General features: G+C 40.9%; 1 protein-coding gene across 1 annotated transcript in view; it reads left to right on the plus strand.

Annotated features, from left to right (window-relative positions):
• Nucleotides 1-27,226, plus strand: part of GADL1 (glutamate decarboxylase like 1) — a 148,114-nt gene that overhangs the window by 28,192 nt on the left and 92,696 nt on the right. Inside the window, exons 9-11 of the mRNA XM_007455935.1 lie at nt 565-629; nt 903-984; nt 24,246-24,445. Of these exons, the coding sequence (XP_007455997.1) occupies nt 565-629; nt 903-984; nt 24,246-24,445 (347 nt within the window). The remainder of the gene's footprint in view (nt 1-564; nt 630-902; nt 985-24,245; nt 24,446-27,226) is intronic.

Raw genomic sequence — 27,226 nt, forward strand, 5'->3', positions numbered from 1 at the left:
CTTAGTTTTTCTATTAAAAAATTGACATGATGATAACTCTGTTCTCAGTGCAACGTTGTGCAGTTTAAATAACCGTGGAGAGCTTTCAACATCTCCCGTGCTGGTCCCCTCATATTCCCTCACAACAAGTCTGCTCGATTTCAAGTACCAAACTGACTTTCTTATTTCTCACATTGATTCTTCCTCCCTCTCCTCCAGACTTATTGACTCTGGGATTTCCTTTCCTGAACCCATGTCTCATGATCAGCACTTGTATATCGTGTATGGTAGAACGTCAACACTGAAGGGCTATTGTCTATTTTAGATTCTAAGATTTGAGAGGATATGGACTGTGTCTTTTACACTTCTCTTTGTCCACAGGCAACTCAATGAGTACTCTACCAATTTCCTTATAGTGTGGGAATTTAACTCCTAAGCGTCAGTGGGGGACCATCTATTGTGATGAGGTTCTGATCGCCTGGAGTCCACATTGGTTAACATCGACTTAAAGCATCAAATAACAACTGGCTGGTAAACAAGTACCATCGAAATAACATCATTTTGGTTATATAAATATCTCAACAGGCTTCCTGGGGTGGCTCAGCCTTGATGTCAAGGAAGCACCGCAAGCTCCTGCACGGCATCCACAGGTAAATGTAGTTTCCCCAGTCACAGTGCCTTTTATTTAAGCAAGGGACTCTCTTTGGCCTTTGCCCAATTAAGTGACATTTTGAAAACAGGCAAAAAACTAAGGAATTGTTTTGGTTTAAAAAAATCCCAAACTCCTTAAACCGCTCACACAAGGAATCCTTTGGAGCACTAACTTGGACGTGAATACTGAATGTACCAGCATTCTTCCCACCAGTAGAAACTAATTGAGTCTCCCCTCCCTACCCTCTTTTTTTCTTTGTTTAACGTAACAGGGCTGATTCTGTGGCATGGAATCCACACAAGATGCTGATGGCTGGGATTCAGTGCTGTGCTTTCCTTGTAAAAGACAAATCTGTGAGTTTTCCTCTTACGGCCTTCATCAGGCATGGAGGGGGGCAGATTACCATATTTTCAGAGGACCCATTTTTGCTTGTATTTTATACCTTGGGCCAGAGGTAGATGACGGTCTTTGGTAAATGTTGATGGAATCAAAAGGAAAGTTGAATAGACCCAGGTAAAAGAAACAAGTGCTTCTGCTCAGGTAATGTTGTGTATTTGATTTAGGTATTATATAATCTCATTACTTAGAGCAAAATGGTCTCTCTCGCCCTCATTTGGATTACATTTTTTTTTTTTTTTGTGGTACGCGGGCCTCTCACTGTCGTGGCCTCTCCATTTGCGGAGCACAGGCTCCGGACACGCAGGCTCAGCGGCCATGGCTCACTGGCCCAGCCACTCCGTGGCACGTGGGATCTTCCTGGACCGGGGCACGAACCCGCGTCCTCTGCATCAGCAGGCAGACTCTCAACCACTGCGCCACCAGGGAAGCCCCTGGATTACATTTTTAAACTCAGTTTTAAACATTGCCAAGATATTTTTTCCCGTTCGGGATCTAAGTTGTCCTGAAACTTCTCCTCCCTGAGAAAGGAGAGCAGATGTGTGTCATACATTAAATTGAATGCTTAATATGCTTAGCCGGGGCTTAACAGCCCCTTTATATGGGAAGACGTTGGTTCAGGGCTGATCATCAGACCCCGATTTATTAGGGGATTGCCTCTCTCAAGTGGTTAGTACTTAGCTTCTGTTGGAACACTGGGGAGAGCTGGAAACTAGTCTGGGTTGCTGTGAGGCAAGCAGGCTGAAGTTCCTCTTGGTTAGAGGTAGAAACCCTATGCTTTCTCTGGGTTAAATAAGGATCCTTGTGGGACGTGGCCCAGGCTGGGAAGTGCCACTTCATTCTTAGAAATGCCTCCTCAAGATCTGTGTGCAGCATGTGGGTGATCTTTCTCAGCCATCTGTTTACATTTTTTTCTTAGGGGACTCCCTTTGCCAATTCTAAAGTCATTTTCTCTTTTTAAGGAATTTTATTTCAAATGACAACCATATTTAAAACCTGAAATCTAGTCTCGTATGTGTGGATGGTTACAACTTTCTTTAAAAAAATTTTGTGGTATTTACATGTTGGTGCCCTTTGTGTTTTGAGATGACCAAACAAGATGTCCGTCAGAAACTATGAACAGATTCTGCATCTGTAGATAGAGAGACTCTTGGGAATATGAATCTACTCCTTCATGTTTTATTAGGTTGGCTACTATGGACTGCATTCAATGCCATTTAACTTTTATTCATTTAAGTTTTTCAATAGTAGAGTGACTGCATGTTATAACTGAAAGGTGGTTAAAGATTTTACTATATCATTTATGAATCAAAGAACATATTCAACTTGCCCACAGTTACATATATAGGACATGAAAGAGTTAGGAGTAAACCCAGGTTTTCCTGTGGTCTAGATATAAGAACAAAAACATGCCAAGCATCTTTTATGTGCCAGGCATTTTACATCTGCTTTCTCCCTAATCGGAATCTGAATGACATCTTTATCTGTTAGTGTGATGCTCTCAGGAGTGGAAAATTTAGACCCCAAATTTTATGACTATTCTTTTAAATAACTTTCTAGCTTTTATAAATTTTTCTTGTTGAATGGTATTTGGAGTGATTTAGCTAAGAATTGATTTACATTCATGTCCTTGAGGCAATTTAAAATTTTCTGGATCATCTAACGCTATATAACAGTGGTTAAAATAATTTTTTGAAGAATTCATTCCTGGATCACAATGCAGACTATAGCACCCATGTGTACTCACATGGCAGGAATTAACAGATTAGGAAAATTGCATTCATGGTGCAAAGAATGGAGCACTTTCAAAAGTTGCCTTTTTTTGATGAAAGACTGTTTTCAAATTACCTGGAATGCAGAATTGAACCATGAGTTATGAGATATGACCATCGGCTTAAGTTCTGTGTCGGCAGTTTTCTGTCCCTTTTGTACCTATTTTCTGCCTCTGTTGTTTTCTTTCATACTTTCATTCATTCTACCACTGCCAACTGACTCCTACATAGGCTGGGCGCAGTACTGATGCTGGGCTTAGAAACAGACACGTTCCCCATAGTCAAAGAGCTTATAATGTCACAGAGGAGACAGTGAACAAAGTGTGCATATTGAATTGTTTGATTACTATTTTGGTAAGTGCTCTGAAGACCGTGTTGGACACTGTTGATTATATATATTCACCAGCTGTCCTGACTTACTTCCTTCTCTCTCCTGATGCTCATCTAACGAGCCCCTCCTTGCAGCTAAGAGTCACCATATGACACAGATACGGCCACTATGATGAGGGAGGAATGTGAAACAAAGGTTTTAGTTTCTGGTAGAGGTGCGACACCCAAGAGGAGAGCTTTCTTCCCCCTTTTCTACCATGTATGCAGAAACATTGTTGTGTCAGACCATGACATAGGGAGCTCTGACAGCCACTTTGTAGCCATGAGGCAATGACCCTAAATTAAAAAGTGAACATGCACAGAATGGCAGAGCATAGTCTTGGATAGCAGTTTTGGAATATTGCCCACTTCCAGATTTTTGTGATACGTATGGTAAGTGTCTTTATTGCTAAAACTACTTCTACTGGGTCGTCTGTTACGTGACGCCAAATGCACTCTTATCTGAGACAGAGAACAGTGTGTTACTCAGACTACAAAGCAGGGACACCTGAGAAGTTCCAGATGGAAGCAGCAGCATGTGCAAAGTCTTTAAGAAAGGAGGGTCCTTTTTTGAATTTTAGGAACTGAAAGAGGTTCATAGTTGCGGAAGTACAGAGATTAATGCTAAGACCAGCATGAGATGAGACTAAAAGATTAGACAGTGGATGGATCATGCAGGGTCTTAGAAACCATTTTAATGATTCCATGTTCAGAACAATGGAAGAATTATAAAAGCAAGGAATAATCAGAAAAGATCTTCATTTAAGACGATGAATTGAAAGGGGGCAAAAATGGGTACAAGATGAGAAAAGACTTGCAAGTATCCAAACAAGATAATGGGTAGGGTATGGAAAAAGTGTGATAAAATTCAAGATATATTTTAGCTATCAACTAGACCAGGCTGAATGCCCAGTTATATATGGGACATGAGGAGGAAGCAGGCATCGTGGTTGACTCCCTGAGTAGTGATACAGCAACTGAGTGAATGGTCCTGTGTAGGGAGATGGAGATTGCTGAAGGAAGAGAAGATTCCACAGGGAAATACCTTGATTTAGCATATGGGCTATGTTAAATTTGAGACTCCTGTGTGGTATGCAAGTGAAGGTGTCATGTAGGCAGTTGACATATGGATCCAAAGCTAGGAAAAGGGTTCTGGGCTGGAAAAATATATTAGGGGATTGATTGTTGAATGCAGATGATGCTTGAGGTCATAAAGTGGAATGGCTTGCCTTGGGAGGAACTTTGTAGTGAGAAGAGGATGGAGATCTTAGGCCTGAAAAACTTCAGAGTCTGAGTTTAGAAGAGGAGGAACCAGCAATGAGAAAGCTGAGTTGGAATGGCCAGGGAGACAGTAGAAGGACGAGGAAAGCGTGATGCTAATGAAATAGAGAGAAACATATTAGGAGGAGTGTGACTCTGTCTTAGTGTCAAAGCTTGAGTATCACTTCCTTAAGGAGGAGTTTCCTGACTCACCCAAGTAACTGTCATCTCTCCATGATTCCTTCTCAGAGCCCGTTCCCTTCCTCTAAAGTGCTCATCACAATTTTTAATTATGATTTCTCATGTATTAATGTTCCCTTCCTTAGAATGTAAGCTGTATATAGATAGGAACCATGTCATTATATTCACCACTGCATCCCGTGTGCCTAGCAAGTACTCACTGAACGAGGAAATAATAAAAATCCACTGAAAAAATGAATGATTCAGTAAATTTAATATCCTCAGAAATATCTGCTTTCATATCAGCAATAACTAGGAGTTTCCACATTCTCCCCTACCCCAAATTATTCCTTCTGAGAGCTCTGAAGTAACAATGATTAAAATGATAGTTGATGAGCTTTATTGCCTTAGTCCTAACACAAGGCTTGGGTGTGCCTCCAGCAGGCAGTTGATGAATAGTGATTTTAATTTGGGCTTACTTCTCCAGTTAATGGAAAGGGGCAACTCTAGTTAAAAGAAAGCAAATTACTTAGTGAGCATACTTCTGTTAAGGGAAAAACCAATTCCCTAATTGTACCATCAAAGCCCCAGCATTCACAATGCTATTTTCCTGATTGACTAGCTGTTGGTGTTTGTTCACATTTTTAATTTCCTGTATCCATAAAGAAGACTGCTTCCGAAACAAAGAGCTGTTGCTCTCCAAGTCATACTATCACTAACACTCTGCATGATAGGGATAAAAAGAAAATCTGGGGTTTAAAAAAATCTGTGATTATAAATAGGTTGACTTCAGATGTAAGTGCTGGGTCTACATGGTTGCTTTGGATCAAAGACAATTTTGATGCTTTGATCTAAAATAAAAGGCAATACGTCTAAGAATCAGATGCATAGATGGAGAAAAATCTCAGTATTGGCTTTTTGACTTTTAGTGTTTATTGGAAGAACTATTTAGTTAAAAAAAAAAAAATCTAACAGATATGTGAAAACATGAAAAATGCTAATCAGATGACTTTTTGAGAATAAATAATTCCCTTCTATTTCTGCTTATCATCATCATCCAATATTAACTCACAAGGACTTCCTGTTTAACCTAGCAGCTATAGATAATTAAAGGGACATTTTTTTCTTAGAAAAACTATGTAGATACTAAGGATTTTTTTTTTTTTTTTTTTTTTCGGTACACGGGCCTCCCACTGTTGTGGCCCCTCCCATTGTGGAGCGCAGGCTCAGTGGCCATGGCTCACGGGCCCAGCCGCTCTGCGGCACGTGGGATCTTCCCGGACTGGGGCACGAACCCGTGTCCCCTGCATCGGCAGGTGGACTCTCAACCACTGCGCCACCAGGGAAGCCCCCAGTTTTTCTTTAGAAGAAGTAGCAGGGAGAAGAGGAGCAGGGAGTTCATTCCGTACACTCATTGAAGGTATACTGTGGGCCTGGCACTGCTATGCATGGAGAAAAAATGGAAAAGGAGACTCATACCATCTCCCAGTGTGGTTCCCCTAGAGAAGGCGGGAATTTTTCACTGGGATACCACACCAAAGAAATGTGTTCTCTCTCAGACCCACTTAAATTCCTATCCTGAATGATCATTGATATTGCGAAGGACAACTATTACATGCCATTAAAAAAATGTGCAAGAAAATAAAAAAGGGAGAGAACATGGCTTATCAGAGAAACTAGGACAAACTGTGTCTGCTTTGGTGAGGATTTCTTTTTCAGCTCTCATTTTTCTTCGTGGAGTTCCTATGGAAGTGCCGTTAGATGGTTTGAAAATACTGAACAATCTGATCATCAAAAACTTATTTTCTCGGGCTTCCCTGGTGGCGCAGTGGTTGGGAGTCCGCCTGCCGATGCGGGGGACACGGGTTTGTGCCCCGGTCCGGGAAGATCCCACATGCCGCAGAGCGGCTGGGCCCGTGAGCCATGGCCGCTGAGCCTGCGCGTCCGGAGCCTGTGCTCCGCAATGGGAGAGGCCACAACAGTGAGAGGCCTGTGTACTGCAAACACAAAAACAAAACAAACAAACAAAAAAACTTATTTTCTCTCATTCCAGAGAACACTCACACTTCCCCTACACACGTACATTATACATTTCTTTGGAATGACAGCCTCCTAGCTAATGGAACAGAAAAGGGGGAAGGTCAGTGTTTAAAACTGATTAGAAAAAAAGAAGCATTTGACTTGAAGGAGAGACATCAGTCTCCTGGGCTTGAGGCTGCCAAAATTATTCTCCAGATCTTGGAGACTCTTGCCTGAGCTCAGAAAATTCTTCAGCTTTTCAGCAAGTTTGAGAATTTCATGGCACTGGCAGAGCTCAACAAATTCGTGGTTGGTAAATAGCCCATTTTCTTTTTAATTGCTGTTTTTTTTAAATTATAATGAAAAAAGTTAATTTTTTCATGAGGCTTTTGGAAATTTGTGCATATATATATATATATCACATTTAAAAAACTTCACATAGCATAGTTGTCTGCTTTTCTTCCCCATGAGGTACAGAGAGATAATAATTAATGTTAGAATTGCTTGTGTTCAAAACCCATCATATCTTTCTCCACTGAACAAACCAATAAATTGGGTTTTAGTATTTACTGGGTTCATATTGCAATTGTCGTTAATTTTAACAAGGATTTGTACTTTGTTTTAGAACCATGCGTCATATAGCCTAGTAACTTTGTTTTAGAACCATGCATCATATAGCCTAGTATATTAATTCCTTGGTGAACTGCAGCTCTGAGGGATGTGTTATTGCATGATCATGATTGTACTATCTGATTCCAGTCAATAGTTGCCATCATGTCATAAATGGGCACAAGTCCCAGCAGAGAACCTATCCCTTGGTTCTTGGAATCATCTATATGGTAGACTGTGAGTTACTGGAGAGCAGAAGGGGTCTATTCATTGCTGTACTCCCACTAACTTAGTGCAAAGCCTGACACTCGATTCATGCTCAATAAAAAGGTTTCCTGGAGTGAACTTACTTTGTTTCTTTTTCCAATACTATCAAATGGTAATATTTTAAATTTGTTACCTGCAGTAGATCCTTTATCATCACAACCTGATCTCTTTCAAGTCTCAGAGCCTCCCTTCTTGCTAGTTCATAGAGGTTTTTTTTTTTTGAGGGGGTGTAGAAATTGCTTGTCTTATCCATATGGTTTGAGATGTCCATTATCTCCTTACATCCCATTTCATGTTGGTGATTAGAAAAAGTCTACCCTAAACTGTGCCAACGTTTGGCCTTTTATCTGCATGCCTCAGAGACCAATAATAAATCAGTGACTCATGCTTTCCTTTTTGCAGAAACCATATTGTCTTTCCCCTAGAAAGTTATTTTTGTTTCAGTGTCTAATGATGCTGTGCTTTATTGGATACTGGACAAGCGGAAGAGAAGCTTGCTTTTCCAGGGCTCCCGGGTCCTCTCTTGACCCCTTCTAATGAACAGAATGACATTCACAATCTGCCAGGGTAACGGTGGTGGCTGTTTGTAATGCTAGATCAAGCATCTTGACCAACAGTTTTCCAATTTCATCCCTGAGTTCCCTCCAACCTTTGGGTGGCTTCCACCTGGTCCTACTGATTGAGCTACATTTATTTCATCAGTTTGACTTGAATGAGTTGGGGTGCTGCCCGTGGTTGCATTTAATATCATCTGCCTGTCTATTTCTGGAGAACCTGAAGAATACGGGAATTTCTCTGATATCCTTCCAGGTAAAGAATTCGTTCTTCATAACAGCCATCCCATGTCTATGGGACTGCAACATTTGCTTCTCTGCCATTCATCACAGAAAACTTCAGATTTGCTAAGAAATGACCAAGAGGGAAGAAATAGGAAATTCTACCTTTGTGTCCTTTTGTCATCTCTGATTCCACAAAAACTAGCAGTTGAAAATTATCCCAGAAAGAGGATTCTACTTACAGATTGAATTTTCTCTATCTTACCTTGTAACAAAACTGATTAGGGTCCCATAATATAGGAAGATTACATAAGTTAAAATCTAAAAAAAAACAAGAAACATAAGGATTAGGGCATAAAAGAAAACCTGGAAAGAAGCTAATGGAAAAATGCATGCCATAAGTAGCAAGCTACACCTGCCTCAGTGGGTAGGCTAAAATTTGCTTTTAGCATTTTTAAAATATTCTAAGCATCTGCCTTTTGCCTTTATTTTATTTTTTACTATTAACTCACTACACCAAGGCTTTCTCTTCTATTTCTACTCTCTGGTGTGATGCTTGAGGCCCTTTTGACTTCTTGGCATAAATCGTTCCATTTGTTTTCCTTTGCACATTTCTAGCTGTCATATTTGTTGTTTTCCAAGGAAGATATCTAAAAACATATCTAACACTCCTAATTAGGCTTTCTAGCTTTGTTGTTTCAAGGCCAAATAATTTCAGGGAGTCCATTTTTTTGTGGGCTTTTCTTCCGTGGCAATTCAAAATGCAGATACAAGTGCATGTGAATAAGAGAAGTATTTTAATTTTATAGATAACTCAGAGGTGGTAAATATAGATTTATCTTATATAGATTTTTAGCTGTTGTACTTAAACACTAATTTGTACAGAAATTGTTACTGTCATATAATAAAGGAATTAATTGTGGACTGAGTAGAAAAACAGAAACTGTAAAATAATTGCCATATTTTATATATTGAAGTTACATACAACTCGTGCATGCAAGCACACGTGCATTTACTCAGCAAACATACTTGCCTTTGGGTCACTATGATGCTGATGGAAAATCATAATTTAGGAAGTTTTGTTAATTGCAAAAGGAATTAGAATCTTTTCTGGTAGTTCATTCTAAGGGCTATTTGGGAGTTTAGATGATATTGACATTTTTCAATTAATTATTGTGAAATATAAGGAAAATATAAAATATGCATGAAACGCATTTATTTAATTTATTTTTATAAAAAGAATAGTCAGGTGATTCCCACACAGATTAAAACAAAGAACAGAAACCCAGAAATCCCCTATGTGCTCCTCCTTCCTGTTACTGACTTTTTAACTTTTCTCTTTAGTTTTGCTTTGTAGTTATGCATTCTCAAATAATTAGTTTACTTTGCCTTTTTGAAATTTATGTAAATGGAATCATGCAGTATGTATTTTTTGGTTTGGCTTTGTTGCTGTTGTTACTCAGACTTACCTTACGTCTGTAAGATTCATTCACGAGTTGCACAATCACAGGGTTATTCATTTTCTGCTTTATACTATTCCGTATGAGCAAATCACCATTTGATTATCCATTTTGCTGTTGAAGAACATTTGAGTTATTCTAATTCGGGGCTTTTACAAAATTTTGCTACGAACATTTTTGTGTACATGTCTTCATTTCTTGGTATGTCCCAGAGGTGCCATCTGGTATAATTTTCCTTTTTCTTGAAGATCATATTTAGGAATTTCTTAATGAATCAAAAGGTGGCCTACTCTATTCGACTTTGCTTCTTTGAAAATGTCTTTATTTTTTTCTGGGGATAGAATTATGTCAGGAATTTTCCTTTAGAACTTTAATGATTTTTGTTGTTTTTGTTGTCTTTTGGCATTGCGTATTAGAAAGTTAACTACTTAACTGTCATTCCTTTGGTGGCAAAATAACTTCTTTCTCTGGCTTCCTTTGAGATTTTCTAGCTTTCTTTAATTTTCTGCCATTTATCTATAATGTTATTAATATATATTTTGTTTGGTTTTTCTTGCTTAGACTCCATTGTGCTTCTTGAATCTGAAGATTGACATGTTTCATAAGTTTTAAAAATTCTCCATTTAATTATCGACCTTGTCGCCTTTCTTTTCTGGCACTCTAATTAAATGCATATTAAACCTTCTTACTGTTTCTTCTCTTACTCTAGTTTGTAAGTTTCATAACTTTGTCTTTCCTTGTCTCCTTGCGGATAATTTTTAGGGCCTATTTGAAATTCACTGATTCTCTCTTCAGCTATGTCTAATCTGCTGTTAACACTAGCCCTTGGGTTCTTACCTTATTATTGTCTTTCTGGTTTCATAGCATCAAATTGAATCTTTTTTACATATAGAAGGTCTCTAGGTTCTTGTTGACATTTTTAAGATCAGCTTTTATCTCCATGAACATTCTGAACATAGATTCACAGTCTGCCTCTGCTAACTCTAGTTTCTGGATTCCCACAAGTGCTATGCCTATTGTTTCTTAAGTCTGTGAGTACTGGCTCTCATATTGTCTAGAGAGGTACCTTACAATCCTTGATGGCTTACTGAATATTTTATTTAAAAATTTACCTTCAGGAATAATTTGAAACTAGAAGTGAAGCTCTCTTTCTTTACAGAGGATTTTATTTTCATTCTCTGGGCATCTACGGGGGGATTAGCAGTCCAGGACCAATGCTTAAAGATTCTCTGGATCTTCAGAGTGTAATCTTGACCTCTCTTTCCAGTGGAGACCTCTGGGTCCTAAACAAGAGAAAAGATTGCTTTAATGCTCTTGTTACGTTGACCACCTTTGAACTCTGTTTCCTGAAGCCCATGAAATGCCTGCTAGGAGGAAAAGTGATGGTGATACTCCAGGTCCCCACATGTGGAGGCCACACTCCCCCTTCCCTCACCTCTCCCCACTCTAGCTCTTGTCGCAGCTGCCCTTCTGAGTCTGAACATGCCCCTGGGGTGGAAGCATCTCTGGCTCACCTCTGAGCTCCACTCCTCTCCTGTACCTTCCAGAAGTTTACTTCTGCCTTGCGTAGGTCTGCTACGCTTTTTATTAGATGCAGTTTTTATGTTTTTTTCCAGCCTTTCTTGTTATTTTCCGTAGGAGCACTTCAAGTACATCTAGTCTTTTATTACCAGAATTGATATATGTCAGGCTTTGGCCTTTTAATAATCAGCTGCTGTTCAGTGCTGCCAGTGGGGATGAGCATTCGTTAATTTACTCACCCTTTCATTCCACCTGCAAATGTGTGCAGCCTCTTATGTGTTACTTGAGTAGGACATGCTCCCTATCATAAGTGAACTCAGGGGATAGTAAGAAACAAATTTTAAGCAAATAATTAAAATATAATACCTGTATTTATGTAATAGGGTAAAAAGCAGGTGTTTTGGAAATGTAGATCAAGTGAAAGAACAATGCTGCTGAAGAAGCTGGTCTAGAAAACTTAACTGAAACAGAGGTGACCTTTAACATAACAGTTACTGGTATTTTCTTTCCATTTTTAAAGCAATATAGGATCAAAATAGCATAGTGTCAGGCATAATGAGGAATATAAAAATTACTCGCACCCACCAGTCAAAGTTAAATCATTTAAAATTTTCTTGATAGATGAATATTAATACGTTACTCTATCTGTGTTGATATAGATTCGTGTATTTTGCTTCTATAGCTAGCATCTCCTTTCATTACCCATTCCTACCCCCTCTCATTATCTAAAAAACAGAGGCACTTGGGCTTATAAAATCTTCACTTAAAATTATTCATTTGTTTAACTATGACCACCATTATCTTACCAGACTTCATATTAGTTCTGAAGGATTTCAGATTATTCTCTTGCATTTTATATATACATAATAATATTAGTACATATCTAATTTTGTTTGCTGTCTAATATTCTAATATATTTTGTTTGCTTCATATCAGTTGCAATTACAATGCACTGATAAAATTTCCAGAAATATGTTCAGTAATAATAGTAAATAGAAGGCATTTTTATCTTCTTTGTGATTTCATTAAAGTTGCCTTAAGATATACATTCTGTATAAATCCTCTTGAGAAATGATCTAGGAATGAGTATTGAATTTTACCATATCCCTTTTTAATATCTGATAAGGTAGTTCTATCATTTTACTCCTGAACAAAGTTAGATGTATGTTCATTGATTTTCTACATTATTGATTAACCTCATTTAGTTGCAGTAAATTGCTTTAATGTATTAATGGATTTGTATACTTAGATTTTGGCCTCTGTATACATACAATTAATCTACTCTGTGTGTGTGTATGCATGCGAGTATGTGTGCATGTTATCTTGGTTGGATTGTATTTTGACTGTCAGCTTTCAACTGTCTTATTTGTTTTAGAATAATTATGAGAGCATGGAGATCATCAGCTTTTAGAAATGGTGAGAAAAGTCAATCATAAAACTCTTGTTCAGGGCTCCCCTGGTGGCACAGTGGTTGAGAGTCCGCCTGCCGATGCAGGGGACACGGGTTCGTGCCCCGGTCCGGGAAGATCCCACATGCCGCGGAGCGGCTGGGCCCGTGAGCCACGGCCGCTGAGCCTGCGCGTCCGGAGCCTGTGCTCCGCAACGGGAGAGGCCACAGCAGTGAGAGGCCCACGTACCGCAAAAAACAAAAAACAAAACAAAACAAAACTCTTGTTCAGAAATTTGGAGGGAGATAATTATTTTCCCATTTTTATTCAACTGTTAAGAATTTCATGCTCTGCTTGATCAATTTCAAGAACATTTTCTCAAATATTTAATACATTTTATTGAGATTTTCAAGTATATTAGTAGAATCTGTATCATTTTCATCTAATTTTTACCTTACATCCTTGCCTGAAGTCTTAACTTTTAAAATATTTTTTCTTAGTTTGCTTACCTTATCTTCTCTCCATAAGAATCACTTCTTGCATTTATTTTTTCAAGTCACATCTTTATTGTTTATTTAATTGTTATTCATTTACTCCTGCTTCTTTATGTTTTTGTTCTGTAAAAATGTTATTTTACATTGGAGGGCAGTTTTGGCTCAGCTCCTTAAATTTTGGTTTGGAGTATTCTCATTTAGATTATTTCCCAATTAATCTGTAATCACAGTGTTGATTTACTCTTCGAGCCAATGGTGATTTATAAAAGTAATTTTAACTTCCCAAGTGCTTAAGATGTGTTATGAAATTCTGGTTTGTTTTATTGTAGTCAGATAATCAAAATGAAAGCAGAGATCAGGAGTGATGAATTTTTACCTTTTAAACTCAAAAGTTGAAAGGACATCTTATCATCCAGAATCCACTTCTAGTTTGCATTTTCTTTCCCAAGCAGACAAACAGTCCTCAGGTTTGGCGGCGGGGGCGTGGAGAAGAGTGTTTGAAGAAGGGCCAAGTATTAAACATGAATAAGCAAACCCAGGGGCTTCAAGAAAAACCAGAACTTCCCTGTAAATAGAATATGTGGGTTCTTTCCCTTCTTGGCCCAAGTTCTAGGTGAGGCTCAGAGATTTGGGAAGGCTCCCTTCTCCCCCACCTCTCATGTCAATCTGGAAAGCAGAAATTAAAGAGAGATGGGAAGCGGGTATATCCGAGGCATGAGAGTGCCTGAGAATATACCCCCAGTTCTCCTGTAGGCTTCACAGTGGCTGGGGGGAAGAGCAACCGAAAGTGACTGAAAATGAACCGGGGGGCACAGGGGAGACTGGAGATAGGGTCAAGAAGCAAGGAGCATGACTCGTGATCTGACAGCCACAGCCCAAAGACAGGTTTTTAGACGTAAGCAGGAAAGAGCATCTGGAAAGAGCTAGAGGTGGTCAGGTGGTCAGCACAAGGCCAGCGGTGACCACACTGCAGAAACAGATGTCCCCTCCTTAGCTTCAGTCGGCAGATTTAGCCATTGAAAACATAAGATGCACAGTGAAATTTGAATTTCAGATAAAGGACATGTCATATTTCAGTATAAGTATATCCTAAATATTGCATGGCATAATACTTTTACTAAAAATTTTGGGTTTTAGGAATTTATACGAAGTTTGTATATAATTCAAATTTAATAGGTGGTTTTGTATTTTACCTGATAACCCTCCTTAGCGACATTTGTGAGTATCCCAACGACGTTAAACAAAAAGTAAGAGGAAGAAAACTCTCAGAGGAAAAATCTCGATTGCCCATGTTTTATGTCTGCATGGTCTGAGAAATCACTCAGTTTGTGCTTTGAGTTTTTTTGGAAGTGACCCGATTAAATAGTTTGCATTGGAAATAAACATAGCTCAAAATCGGAAATGATTTCAGTGAAAGAAAAGTGAAGTGTCATTTTTGCATATCCAAAGTGGTATCATTTTGGAATTCACAACAATTTTATTTGTTTTTAAGTTCATGTGACAGGTAAAAGTTGGCACTTCACAGTATGATGTTTACATCTTTACCCAAAAGACGAACACAAGCTAAATTAGGATCTCGCAGTGTTCATTCCAAATTCCTTGTCTTCTCCACCTCTGGTCCAGTAAGCTGGGACCATGGGGATGCGGCGGGGGAACGGTGTGATGTGACCATCTCTGTGGGAGAGAAGGGAAGTAAGGAGTCCCTGGGAACCAGGCAGAGAGCCTAAACTGTGTACTATAAATGTCTTCCATCTCTTGCTGTGACATCTTACTAATGGATTGCTGAGTTTTAAACCTGGTCCAGAAACTGAAATGGAACAAGGTAGATGGATTGCATCTTGCCTGTTTCTAGCTCACAGCAGCTGTCAGAAAGAAGTTCACAGCTTCTGTTTTATAAGGCTACTCTCTCCCCAGTACGTTTCATTATGCCCTTGTCACGGAGTAGCACATGTCACTATTATATGTCCTTTGGATCTTATCTTGGCATATGATTCCTCTGTTTCATTACCAGTTTTAGACAGCACCATAGTGCGGATTGAACCCTCGACACCCAGTCACAGAAATACCAATGCATTCATTTAGAGTATTGTCAGCGTCTTTGTGCCATTTCAATATCCAACTTGCCAGAGATGTAGTGAAATTCAATGAAATACATAGCTTTTTTCAGAACTACTGAGAACCAGGAATTTATATATAATAAGAAAAAGATTGTTTTCTACCAGTGAGGTAGCAACAGCAAGTGTTAGAAGGTTAGTCACTTTAACAGATTTTATTTTCCCATTATGAGAGTTATAGGATGCCTTCCACTTAAAGGGTTCAGTTGAAATCCAAGAGGAAAACCTCCAGGGGAGTGAAGTTCTTTATATGTCTCTTTAATTTAAAAAGACTGTGCTTTGGGATTGACGCACTCTTGATGGGTGGGGAGGTGAACTTCATGGAGCCAGCAATCTTCAGTGTACTGTAGAGTCTGATATTGGCTGTAGAGTTTTACAATGAAGTGATGGGGACCCACGGGCGTTAACTTTATTCAGGGCATTTATCATAATTATTTAGGACCAAAAATGTCATTCATCGGTGCCAGGCTACATGAAATCATAGAGAAGATATGCTGTCCCTCATCACTGTACCAATTTCATGGATTTGGGGAGGCCGGGAGAAGAAAGATAACTGTGGTTCATTTGCAGTTCCTGTGCCTCTGGGCACTGGACCTGTCAGCGCACAGGGCCTTCCTAGAGGTTCTGAGCAGAGGTCTGCTCAAGGGCTTGAGGATACGGGGTAAGAGTTGGGGTGAAGCCTTCACCCCAGTTACTGCCTGATTTCTGACCTGTTCTAAACAGTCCAAAATGGAGAATGTGTGATCTGGTCATTTAAGGATCCCATATGGCTACTTTCATGCTCTGCTCCCAGAGGTGAATAGACGTGACAGTGTTCCCATGGCTTCTAAAGCTGAAAATATTTACTCTCTGGCTGTCTACAGAACTCGTTTACAGAACTCACCCATCCCTGATTTAGAACCTCCAGAGGAGAGGACTTTGTCTTCCCCACACTCTGGGACCACAGTTTGACTAGGAAATTCTGGGATTAAATACGATTTCTCAGTGCATACCTCCCTCCACCTAGGGCCCTTGATGCCCAGCGAGACTTGTGTTCACGTTCTGCCTCTGCTTCTGCCCTGTGTGACTTTGACAAGTCTCATAATTTCTCTGAAATTCCATTATTTTATCTGTAAAATGGAGACATTCCCCATTTTGCAGAAGTGCTATGACCTTGAGTGAGAGAATGTCCAAAAGTGCACAGTATGCTGCCAGCCACGTGCTGGGCACCCTGTGCATATGCCATTTCTTGTTTCCTTGTTCTCTCCAGATTGAGGGCACATGTGAATGCACAGATTCTTCTGTGTGGACAAATGTCCATGTGTACAGTGGGAAAATTCTTTGTCGTTTTAGCACATTTCTGTATTTTATCACGAGTCTTTGGGAAAAGAATGCTTTTGTTCACTACATCCTAGGTTCTATTCAGAGGTTTTTACCAAGTGCTTCCTAGTTCATTTCACACTATTATTTAAGCCAGTTTTCTGTGGGATTGCCCATGGTTATGGTAATATCAACAGTTCCCAACAACCCTTTCATGGGATTTTTACAAAAATCAGGGAACGGTGTTTCAGAAATGGCCCTCCTGGGTAGCATTTCCCTGTGCAAAATCAATCTCTTACCTGTGCTCCAGGCCTCAGAGGCCAGACCTCTCAAGGACGCTAAAACTCCCAGAAATGTAGGCCGGCAGCCTTGCTGCTGAAGGTGCCCCTGTGAACAGCATTGCAATAAGCTGGAGACATAGATTGATTTTGTTAAATATTGTGCTCCTGCTGTAGAATCGCTCTCATAGCCCCCGTCCAAAGCAGCACACTTGCTCGGTGTCCGTTTTGTCCAATTTGAAAGACCTCATTTCCATCTATGTCTGTCCACCTATTTTGAAGAGAGGCAACTAAGCCACCTAGACTGAAGAAATATGTTTTGAGTTAATAAATGTTTTCTTCCAGACATTCATTTAAAGATTGTGCCATGAATATCCATCCCCGAGAGGTGGGATGCGACACAATGTCATTATCCTCAAATTACAGAAGAATGATGAGTGAGGTGATGGGGCAGCATGATGTAGTTGACAGTTCACAGTCAAGACTCAGCACTCAGAAGCAGCAAGTGACACCTGGACGCTTTTGCTGTGCCTGTGGGACCGGGTGTGCTGAGACCTTGGCAAATATCTGTCCCCTTTCATTCTCCTTCTGGCGTGCCTTTTGTGCACAGATGTCAGTCCACATTTCATCGTGTTTCCACATCACCTTTTCTGTTGGAATGGACCCCGTGTCCTCCCCCCCTCCCCCTCGTCCCCACCTCCTTCATCCTCCTACCTTCCCTGCTGTCTTGCCACCCCTTCCTCCTTTTCTCTTCTAATCCCACCATATTGTATTTTTGTAAGCTGCCTTAACTCCCTTTTGCAACAAGAAGGGTGACAATAGATATGTATCAGGTAGAATTGTAGAAACTCAGAGATGGGAGTAATGCAAGATCTCAGTCGAGTGAGCGAGGTTTACTCGTATCCATGTTGATTTGATTAAGCTTCCAAAACCAAGTGAATCTTTGTCCCCCATCACAAACACCTAGCAAATCGAAAAGTGTAATAGATTAAGGCTGTGGGGTTTTTTTTTTTCACATCACATCCACACCAAATCCTTGGACATATGTTTCATAGCTCGGAGCATTTTCCCCCCTGACGAAGACTCCAGCATTATTCATATCGAACCTGTATGCTCTTTATTGAGTTGCATGGACTAAAGTCATTCTTCACTTGTATTCACACACAAATAAAACTTGGATGATTGGCACTCACAGCACAAAAAGAAGGCAGATAATCAGCCTGGTTTATATGCTCTGGTGAAAACGCAACACTCGAGAGTTTTCTAGATTCAATGTGAATGTAATGCCGACCAAAACTTCTAGATCAGGATTTTTCAACATAAGGTCAAGACCCATCAGAGCAGTGCTTTGCAGTCATGGCTGCACAATGGGGTCACCTGGGAAGCTTTTAAAATAAATAGCATTGCCCTTACCCCACATCAAAGATTCTGATTTTTTGATCTGGAGTAAGGACCCTGCATTGCTATTTTTCAAAAAACTCTACAGATAATTCTAATATTAACTTGGGTTAAGAACCACCATACTAACTGGTCTTGAGTTATATAGTCAACTGTGAGTCACATCAGGGTTTTTTTTTCCCTTTTAATGAACAGTGAGAATAAAATGGAATAGAAAATATCAGTATGCATTTCATGTAGAAACGATGGATACTCTCTCAAGAAACTTTTGTTTCAGTTTCATGTATTTTAGAGTGGATGCTGTCACTATTGAAAAATAATTTCTTACTGTGGGTTGTAGTCAAAGACTGAAAAACACTGTTTTAGATAATCTTTAACAGAGAAGGTATGTTGATAGTTGCCTGGGGAAGATCAGAAAATCTCCATCTGTCCTAAGAGAGAAGCCTGATAGAACTATTTTTAAATGCGTGTAGGGCACGCAGAGGTATTGCCAAGTGTTCTCTGCGCTATCAAATGTTTCTTGCCTATTTATAGAAGCCCTTACACATTCTTTGAGACACTGAGCCTGACTTTACCCTCTCCTGCAGGTACCATCACTGCTTAAAAGTAGTAAGTTGCATTTCTTAAAAATGTCTTTTAGTTCAGCCTCCTCATTTCTGAATCCGCTCATTCTAACCCGTAGTTTGGGCGAATTTAAGGAAGATGTACATTTCAGAAGAAAATATGGGAGTGGTGTGTGCTAATGCCTCTGATGCCTCTAAGTTAGTGAAAGATGACGTTCCTTCTTGCTCCTTCTTGCTCTGTACTGTAACTGACTGTGTTTCCGTTCCCATTTCCACGTTAAAGTTCTTAAGAATAGTGGCGCTCTCATTTACCACTACAGCCCCAGAGCCTAGCACAGCTTTTGGCATATATTCAGGCTCTCAAAATGTTTCCTCAATAAATAAATAAAGACAACATCAGAAGCTATAATTTTTGTTTGTTTGTTTGTTTTGCGGTACATGGGCCTCTCACTGCTATGGCCTCTCCCGTTGCGGAGCACAGGCTCCAGACGCGCAGGCTCAGCGGCCACGGCTCACGGGCCCAGCCGCTCCGTGGCATGTGGGATCTTCCCGGACCGGGGCACAAACCCGTGTCCCCCGCATCGGCAGGCGGACTCCCAACCACTGCGCCACCAGGGAAGCCCTGTAATCATTTTTAAAATTCACTTTTGTATTCTAGATTGCAACCAAGCCTTCCTGCTATTCACAGTCTAAATTTAGTTTTGCACATTCGATCAACAAGTGTGAGCCTGGATGTGTTGTACCTCCATGCGGTTATATATCTAAGCTCCTGGCATCATAGTGCTTGTTATAAAAGTCCTCAATACCTAATTATGGAATGACTTAATTAGTACAAAGATGATTAATACACCCATTTCCTAAGGCATCTAGGCAATTTCTTGCATGTAAATAATGGTGATATGGGACAGATTATGTGAAAAGCCATATGGGAAGAGTATTTAGGAGATTTTGTTAAGCTGAAAAACATGATTGCAAGAAGTGAGGACTGGAAGTGGTCACTGACTCCTTGGAAAGAGCCTGCAGACCCGGTCTGGCCTGTGGAAATCAAAGATGGCTTAGCTAATCTTGACAATGAAAATACGTAACATCATAATCCAGGATGTATTTTTGGTGATAAATTAAGTATCACCAGTCACAAGTATTTAGAAAAAAATCTCAAAATGCTTTACAGAGAAGATATTACACTAGTAAGACTAGAAGTCGTATTTACAGGAACAAAGTAAGAATCTGAAACAGGGGCTTCCCTGGTGGCGCAGTGGTTGAGAGTCCGCCTGCCGATGCAGGGGACATGGGTTTGTGCCCCGGTCCGGGAAGATCCCACATGCCACGGAGCGGCTGGGCCCGTGAGCCGTGGCCGCTGAGCCTGCGCGTCCGGAGCCTGTGCTCCGCAACGGGAGAGGCCACAGCAGTGAGAGGCCCGCGTACCCGCCAAAAAAAAAAAAAAAAAAAAAAAAAAAGAATCTGAAACAGGATGTGAGTTGCTTTGACCTCTATTGTGGTATATTCTCTGCTGCCATGTTCAAGAACTCTTCATGAACTTTTACAGGCCCCTCTCCTCCACAAATATTTAAGCTCCAGTGCAGAGAGAGTAGAATATAATGGGTAAAGAGTTCACGCCCTGAATCCTAGCAGCCTCGGTTTGAAACCCAGCTCTGCCACTCAGTAGCTACATGATCTTATGTCATTAACTGAACCTCCCTGGGTTGCAGTTTCCACACATGTGCAATGGCACTGAAAAATAATAGATCTACCTCGTTGGGTTGTTATGAGATTTATGAATTCATCCACGCACAGTGCCTGACACACAGTAAGGACTCCATAAATGTTAGCTCTGGTCATGATTGTTACATACTTGGTGAAAAGGAGTGTTGTGGCTTCTGCAGTCATGTAGTGTGCTTGTCATTTGTCATTTCTCTTTACTGTATAATTCATTCTTCAGTTTTCCTCAGCTTTGCTCTGCAAGGGACCTGACTACTGGGAACCACATTTCCTGGGCTCCCTTGCCCACTGGCTTCAGAAGAGATTGAGGCTGGGAGGCCAGTGGTCTCTCGGCTTGGGTAGCGTCACCCGCCGAGGCTACCTCTTTTATGTTTCTCATCACTCTCTAAACAGAGCCTCCCCCTGGGCTCACAGGTCCTACTGGAAGACACTGTTCCAAGGCTTCCTCCCAGCCTTCTGCTTTAGGAGTGAGGCCAATACAGAAGAAAACAGAACAAGAGGAAAAAGACAGATTGTAGATTTAATCCTGGATCCAGCTGTGCCTGAAGGTTATATATGACTGGATCGTTAAATATATGCGCCTATAAAAATTCTCCTTTTTGCTTAAGTTACTTTGATTGCATTTCTTTCACTTGTCACTGTGTGTATCCTAACCCAATGTCTCCTAATTCCTGAGAACTGTTTGAGACGCTATCACAATATGGAGCAATTGGCATTCTCATCGAATACTTGTTTCTAGAATTCAGATAACTAGTGTTTACTGTCCTGCTAGGATTAAGAATATAAAGATGAGCAGGATGAACATGGTCCTTCTCTTTGATAGCACAGCAGTGACTAATTAAATGTTTTCAAAAATGTTAACTTTTACCATACTTATTCTAAAATGTTTTCTCTGGAGATCTGAACATCTTCTCTTAGTTGATGTCTATCTTAAAACTAAAGACAGGGCTTCCTTGGTGGCGCAGTGGTTGGGGGTCCGCCTGCCGATGCAGAGGACACGGGTTCGTGCCCCGGTCCGGGAAGATCCCACATGCCGCGGAGTGGCTGGGCCCGTGAGCCATGGCTGCTGGGCTTGTGCGTCCGGAGCCTGTGCTCCGTGGTGGGAGAGGCCACGGCAGTGAGAGGCCCGCATACCGCAAAAAAAAAAAAAAAAACAACAAGAAAAAAACTAAAGATAGCTCATCCATTTTAATACAAAGATAGAAACTAAAATACAAAGCAGGGACTTTGGGAGGAAAGTTTTCATTTATGTTGGTAAAGTGAATATCAAAATATTTTTAGTTGTTCTTTATGAAACCTTCCCAAGACAGGAGGATTTTTCAGTGCAGCGAGATCAACAGTGTCATGACTACAGGGTAATCACTCATTCTGTGATATGCTTTCTGGGCTCTTTGCTTCTCCATTTGTCTGTGATGATGCCATTTGTCTTCCTCTAATGGATGGGCTTCCTCTCCCTTTCAGTCACTAGCAGAAGGCACTGAAACTTGCCCAAGACATGTCCAAAGTTCATCTGCTTTGGGAATTTTTGAATCTTTCATGGTTGATGAAAGTAAATTTATAATCATGATGCAAGTATAAGTGTGGTGTGTGTGTGTGTGTGCACACGCACGCGCGTGGTTTGTCCTTAAACTGCAGTGGTCTTTTAATGTTATAATATATGGTCAGGCTGTAGTTGCTATGGAAACAGTAACCGAATTTCCTGACCTTTGAGGGTAGGGAGATGGCAGTGGTGGCAGCTGTGATCAGAGTTGAGAGATTGATGATAGAATTACAGTAAAGATTTAAGAATAAGGGCTTTTTCTACCTTAATGATCAGGTCGGGGCAATCTCCTCTTCGCCTGTGTCTACCAATATTACCCATCAGAGCCAGGCTGAAGGCTTACTAGTATTCCTTTATTAGTTTAAAATCAGTTTACTTTTGGATACTGGATGAGCCAGATTTTGGAGTTCTTGACTATAGTTGGTGTATCATTTTTTACATAGTATAGAATCATACTTTTTGGTATTGGAGCATATAATACCCAGGTTAGTGTCCACGCAAGACAGTATTGTTATTAAGACAACGAATGTGTGCTTTTGTTTGGAATGTGATACCTTGAGATTTTCTCCTTATTCTTTAAGTACATGATGATCACTCAAATGAGGCATGTAATACATTCTTTCTTCAGGAGGGATCATTTTCTAGGACTTCCTTGACTCGTGGGGAGTTTCTCCTTAGCTTCCTGTATAGCACTGATGGTTCTGCATTGTTAAAGTTTGGAAGATGCACCAAATGAGAAGTTCTTGTATCTGTGTTTGTTTTGTTCATACTAAACGTAAGGGGGATGTGAGAGAAGTACAGAATGTGGGGGGTGGTGTCCTCACCCTAACTGCTTAGTGAGGGTCTTTGTGCCCAATGGTGTTAAGTTCTGTGGATGTGGACATGGACAGGAAATGATTCCTGCCCTCAAGAAGCTGCTTGGCCTCACGAGGAGAAAATATGTGGGGCTGCTCACTTAGTAGGGGCAGCACAGGAGCAAAGGCAACAAATGCAGTCAAATGTGAAAAGAAGAAGGTAGTCCAACGTGATGGGCAGATAAAGAAGCTGGAGGGGAAGCAGGACTTGAGATGGGACCCAAAGGAAAGGCAGACCTAGAGAGAGGCGACTGTGTTCAGCGTTAGTAAACTTCACAACTTATAAATATGCTGCATTTATTCTTTCAAGTGTGTCAAACACATTAAAACAGAGACAAAGAGAAGGAAATTGTGTGAACAGAGATACAAATGGGGCATGATCTAGTGATTAAGGGGCGTTGAGCAGTTTGGTTATGCTAGGGAAGCAGAAGGTTCTAATGGGTATTCCCTAGGAGTGAAGATGCTCAGGGGATTGTGGGGCTGTGAAGGATGGGCTAGGATACCTGGGATTTCTTAGATCCCACATGACATTGAAGGAAGTAGGGCTTAAACTCTAATAATTTGAGGTCAAAGTAAAGACTCTAGAATGGTAATAAACAGGGTAAATTGTCACCCAGGGTAAATCAGAGAGAGAAGTAACCAGTCAGTAAATGCAAATTGAATTTGGTTGCAAATAAAACCTGTGTGAGACCAACCCCCACACACACAATTCTATGGAATTGTAGGTGCTGTTTAGTGGTGGTTAAAACGTGTTGACTCTTGTTTGACTCTTCCATAAGTTCTTTCCTCAGGTTTTCTTTTTTTTTAATCTCTGGGTTACTGTCAATTCTGGCCTTTTCAATATGGATATGAATTGAAAAAAGGATTTGGATTTAAAAGCCTAGTTTTTTGCCTATGAAATTGTATAAAGTATGTACAATATGTTGGGTATTTTTTTTTCTAATACAGAGCCTTGATTGAGTTATAGACAATTTTTTTTTTTCATCCTGAGAAATTGGCCCATCTTGATGTCATATGTTATACAGATGATGATATGATCATTTCAAAGCTTCTTAATACTCATCAATACAACTGTGAAGATGGACTTAGCGTTGTCAACCCTGAGGGGTTTTTGGTTGTTTTGAAAACACAACGGGTCATCTGTGTCTCAAAGTTAATACACACCTAATGTTCCTGATGTAGGGCAGTCACAGAGCGAGACCAAATACTTTGTGCACAAAGTGGTAGAATATTATACAGGTTTTGTTGGTGGGCATGTGTTTTTGAAATCAACTGCATTCTAAAATGGACAGTCTTACAGTTTGTCTTTCTTCCTTTTTTTTTTATTTTTCCCGAAAGGACCTTCTTAAGAAATGCTACTCTGCCAAGGCATCTTACCTCTTCCAACAGGATAAATTCTATGATGTCAGCTATGATACGGGAGACAAGTCTATCCAGTGTAGCAGAAGACCAGACGCATTCAAGTTCTGGATGACCTGGAAGGCCCTGGGCACATTAGGCCTTGAGGAAAAAGTTAACCGTGCTCTTGCTTTATCTAGGTACTTGCTCTGTGTGTGTGTGTCCATGGGTGTCTAATAGAAAGATGTTCTTCCATATATGTATTCCTTCTTTCATCTAATAACCATTTTCTCAGTACCTAGTATGTGTTAGGAATTGCCAACAAAGCAGTTCTACCCTCTGCCCTCCAGTATCCCAACCTAGTGAGAGATACATCCAAGTGACAAAGCAGATAAAATACAGGAGCACCGGGCCTCCCTGGTGGCGCAGTGGTTGAGAGTCCGCCTGCCAATGCAGGGGATGCGGGTTCGTGCCCCGGTCTGGGAGGATCCCACGTGCCGCGTAGCGGCTGGGCCCGTGAGCCGCGTAGCGGCTGGGCCTGTGAGCCGTGGCCGCTGAGCTTGCGCGTCCGGCAACGGGAAAGGCCACGACAGTGAGAGGCCCACATATCGCAAAAAAAAAAAAAAAAAAATACAGGAGCACCTAGTTTTTGGTAAAGGGAGGTACACGGTGCTCCAGAAGCACTTGGGAGGGTTCCCTAGTATGTTCTTGAGGGACGTTGTCAGAGGTTTCCTGGAGGAAGTGACATTCAACTAAGACCCAATGAAGAAAGGGGAGAAGATTGATTCAGGAGGAGGGAGCACCAGGCCCAAATCTCTGGGTGTGGGAGAGATCCTGGTGACTTCAAGGACCCGAAAAGATGGTCTGTGAGAATGTGGGGCTGGTGGAAAGACATACAGGTAAAGGTGATGTGGAAGCACCGTCATCGCTGCCTTCTTGTAACGTAAGGACAAAGCTTGTGAAACCACTTTCAGCGACACTAGGAAAGCTCTTGAGATACCGGTGCTGGGTGCTTGCCACCAGAGCAGAACTCTACTGGTAAGCTTGGACCAGTGTGTGTGGATGGCAGGCCATGGCCAAATGTAGTTTTGAATGTGATTTGTTGGGCCTGAGCTCCATTGGGTTAACCTGGACTGTGTTTTAAAAAATTAAACATTCCAAATATTTTAAAATAGGGAGACCATCAAAAATCTAGATTTGTGGTTTCTCTCAAAAGATCAGAGTGTTCTCAGTCCCACCTGATGACAAGGCACTGAACATGGTGAAGCCTGACTCTGGAGACCCACAGTGCCCCCCACGCCCCCTGGTTTTTGTTGAGCCTATTTTACTGTGGCACAGAATGCTAATAGCCGGGACTCAAAAGTTAGCTCCACCATTTACAAGCTTTGTGACTTGGACAAGTTGCTAAAACTTTCTTTACCTCCATTGCATCCCGGTAAGATGGAAGTAACAACAGCTTCGAACTCAAAACAACTGTTAGTAGAATTAAATGAATTGATATTTGTAAAACACCCAGGATGGTGCCTGGCATATGCCACGTGCTATATGAGTTTTATTAGTTATTATTTTCTTACTTGCTTGGCCACTAGAAGCATCAGGGTTTGTGATCTCTGGTTTGGATAATCTCCTTCTTTACTCCCTGTTCATATTTCAATTGCAAAAACCTGCAGCGTCTCCTTAAGAGATTTAAACAATTTGCTCTCTCTGTAGGGAAGTGGTATGGGTGCTCTATGCACCTCTCTGTGTGACAGTGATGCTCTGAGCATCACTGAGGACTGTCTAAAAACCCAGTATCTTAAAGCAGCAGTCGTTTATTCTAAGAGGTCTGCAAGTTGGCTGGAGTGGCTTCATCTCATCCTGCGGCGGCTGTGGGGGTAGGAGGAGGGTCTGGGTCTCCTGCCTGCATGTCTTGCATCTTCCTTGGACCAACAGGCCAGCCAGAGCCTGGTTTTGCAGTGGTGGTAACAGAAGCCCAAGAAGACAAGCATACTTTAAGCTCCTGATTGCATCGTGTCTATTAGCATTCCAGTGACCAAAGGAGATCAGATGGCCTAACTCAATGTGAGATGGCCAAACTCAATGCCAAGAGGCAGAAAGAACTGCAAGGTTACATGGTGAAGGGCTTAGATATAAGGACAGGGAAAAAGACGGCTTTGGCACTTTCAGAAGACTATTAGAAGTCAGCAATTCTGGTGATTTTGGTTTAAAAAGTAGTTTGAAAAATCTGTAACTACTGTGTCTGTTGGTAAGCAACAGAAACCTTCATTCAAGGCATTATAAACAAAGAAAGGTAATTTATTTGCTCATGTTACTGGTAAGCCAGTGTAGTGATGGCTATGGAATGGCTTATTCTAGGGGCTTAAACAAGATCACCAGGCCTTGATCTCTGTTCTTCAATCAGGTCTGCTCTCCTCCATGTTCAGTTTATTCCTCTGTAGGAAGGTAGCTCCCAGGAGGGTCAGATCTATAGCCTCCCAGGTTCAACTTCAAGGTCAAAAGGAAAGGGTGCTCCTTTCTCAACAATCCCAAGGAAGGTTTTAATTCCTTCTGAATGAGGCAGATGTCCATATCTGAATCAATCACTGTTGCCAGGGAAATGTGATTTTGAGTCACATGCTCTCCCTTGGCACTGGGAAGGCTGTCGACTCCACCTACGTATATAGAATATACTGACACTGTGTGAGGAGTGTACCTCCGTTAGAAGCAGGTATAAAGTACCTTCGTCAGAAGTGGGGAGATAACTACACAGTGGTGAAAACATGAAACTGTCTACCACAAATATCCATAGTTGCCCATTAAACTAAAAGTTCAGAAAGCTCTGTTCCCTTGTTTGTATTTTTCTCATACTATTTAAGTATGCTAGACTCTGCATTATTTTATCAAAGCTGCTAAGTAATTCGATGGCGGGTGTCTTGAAACAAGGCTAGATGGAAATATTTGGTGATCGTATTTATTACAAAGTTAACATTCATCTCAGGGTG

Source organism: Lipotes vexillifer, unplaced genomic scaffold, assembly GCF_000442215.2.
Source record: "Lipotes vexillifer unplaced genomic scaffold, Lipotes_vexillifer_v1.1 scaffold1221, whole genome shotgun sequence".
In the NCBI taxonomy this organism is placed as follows: Eukaryota; Metazoa; Chordata; class Mammalia; order Artiodactyla; family Lipotidae; genus Lipotes; species Lipotes vexillifer.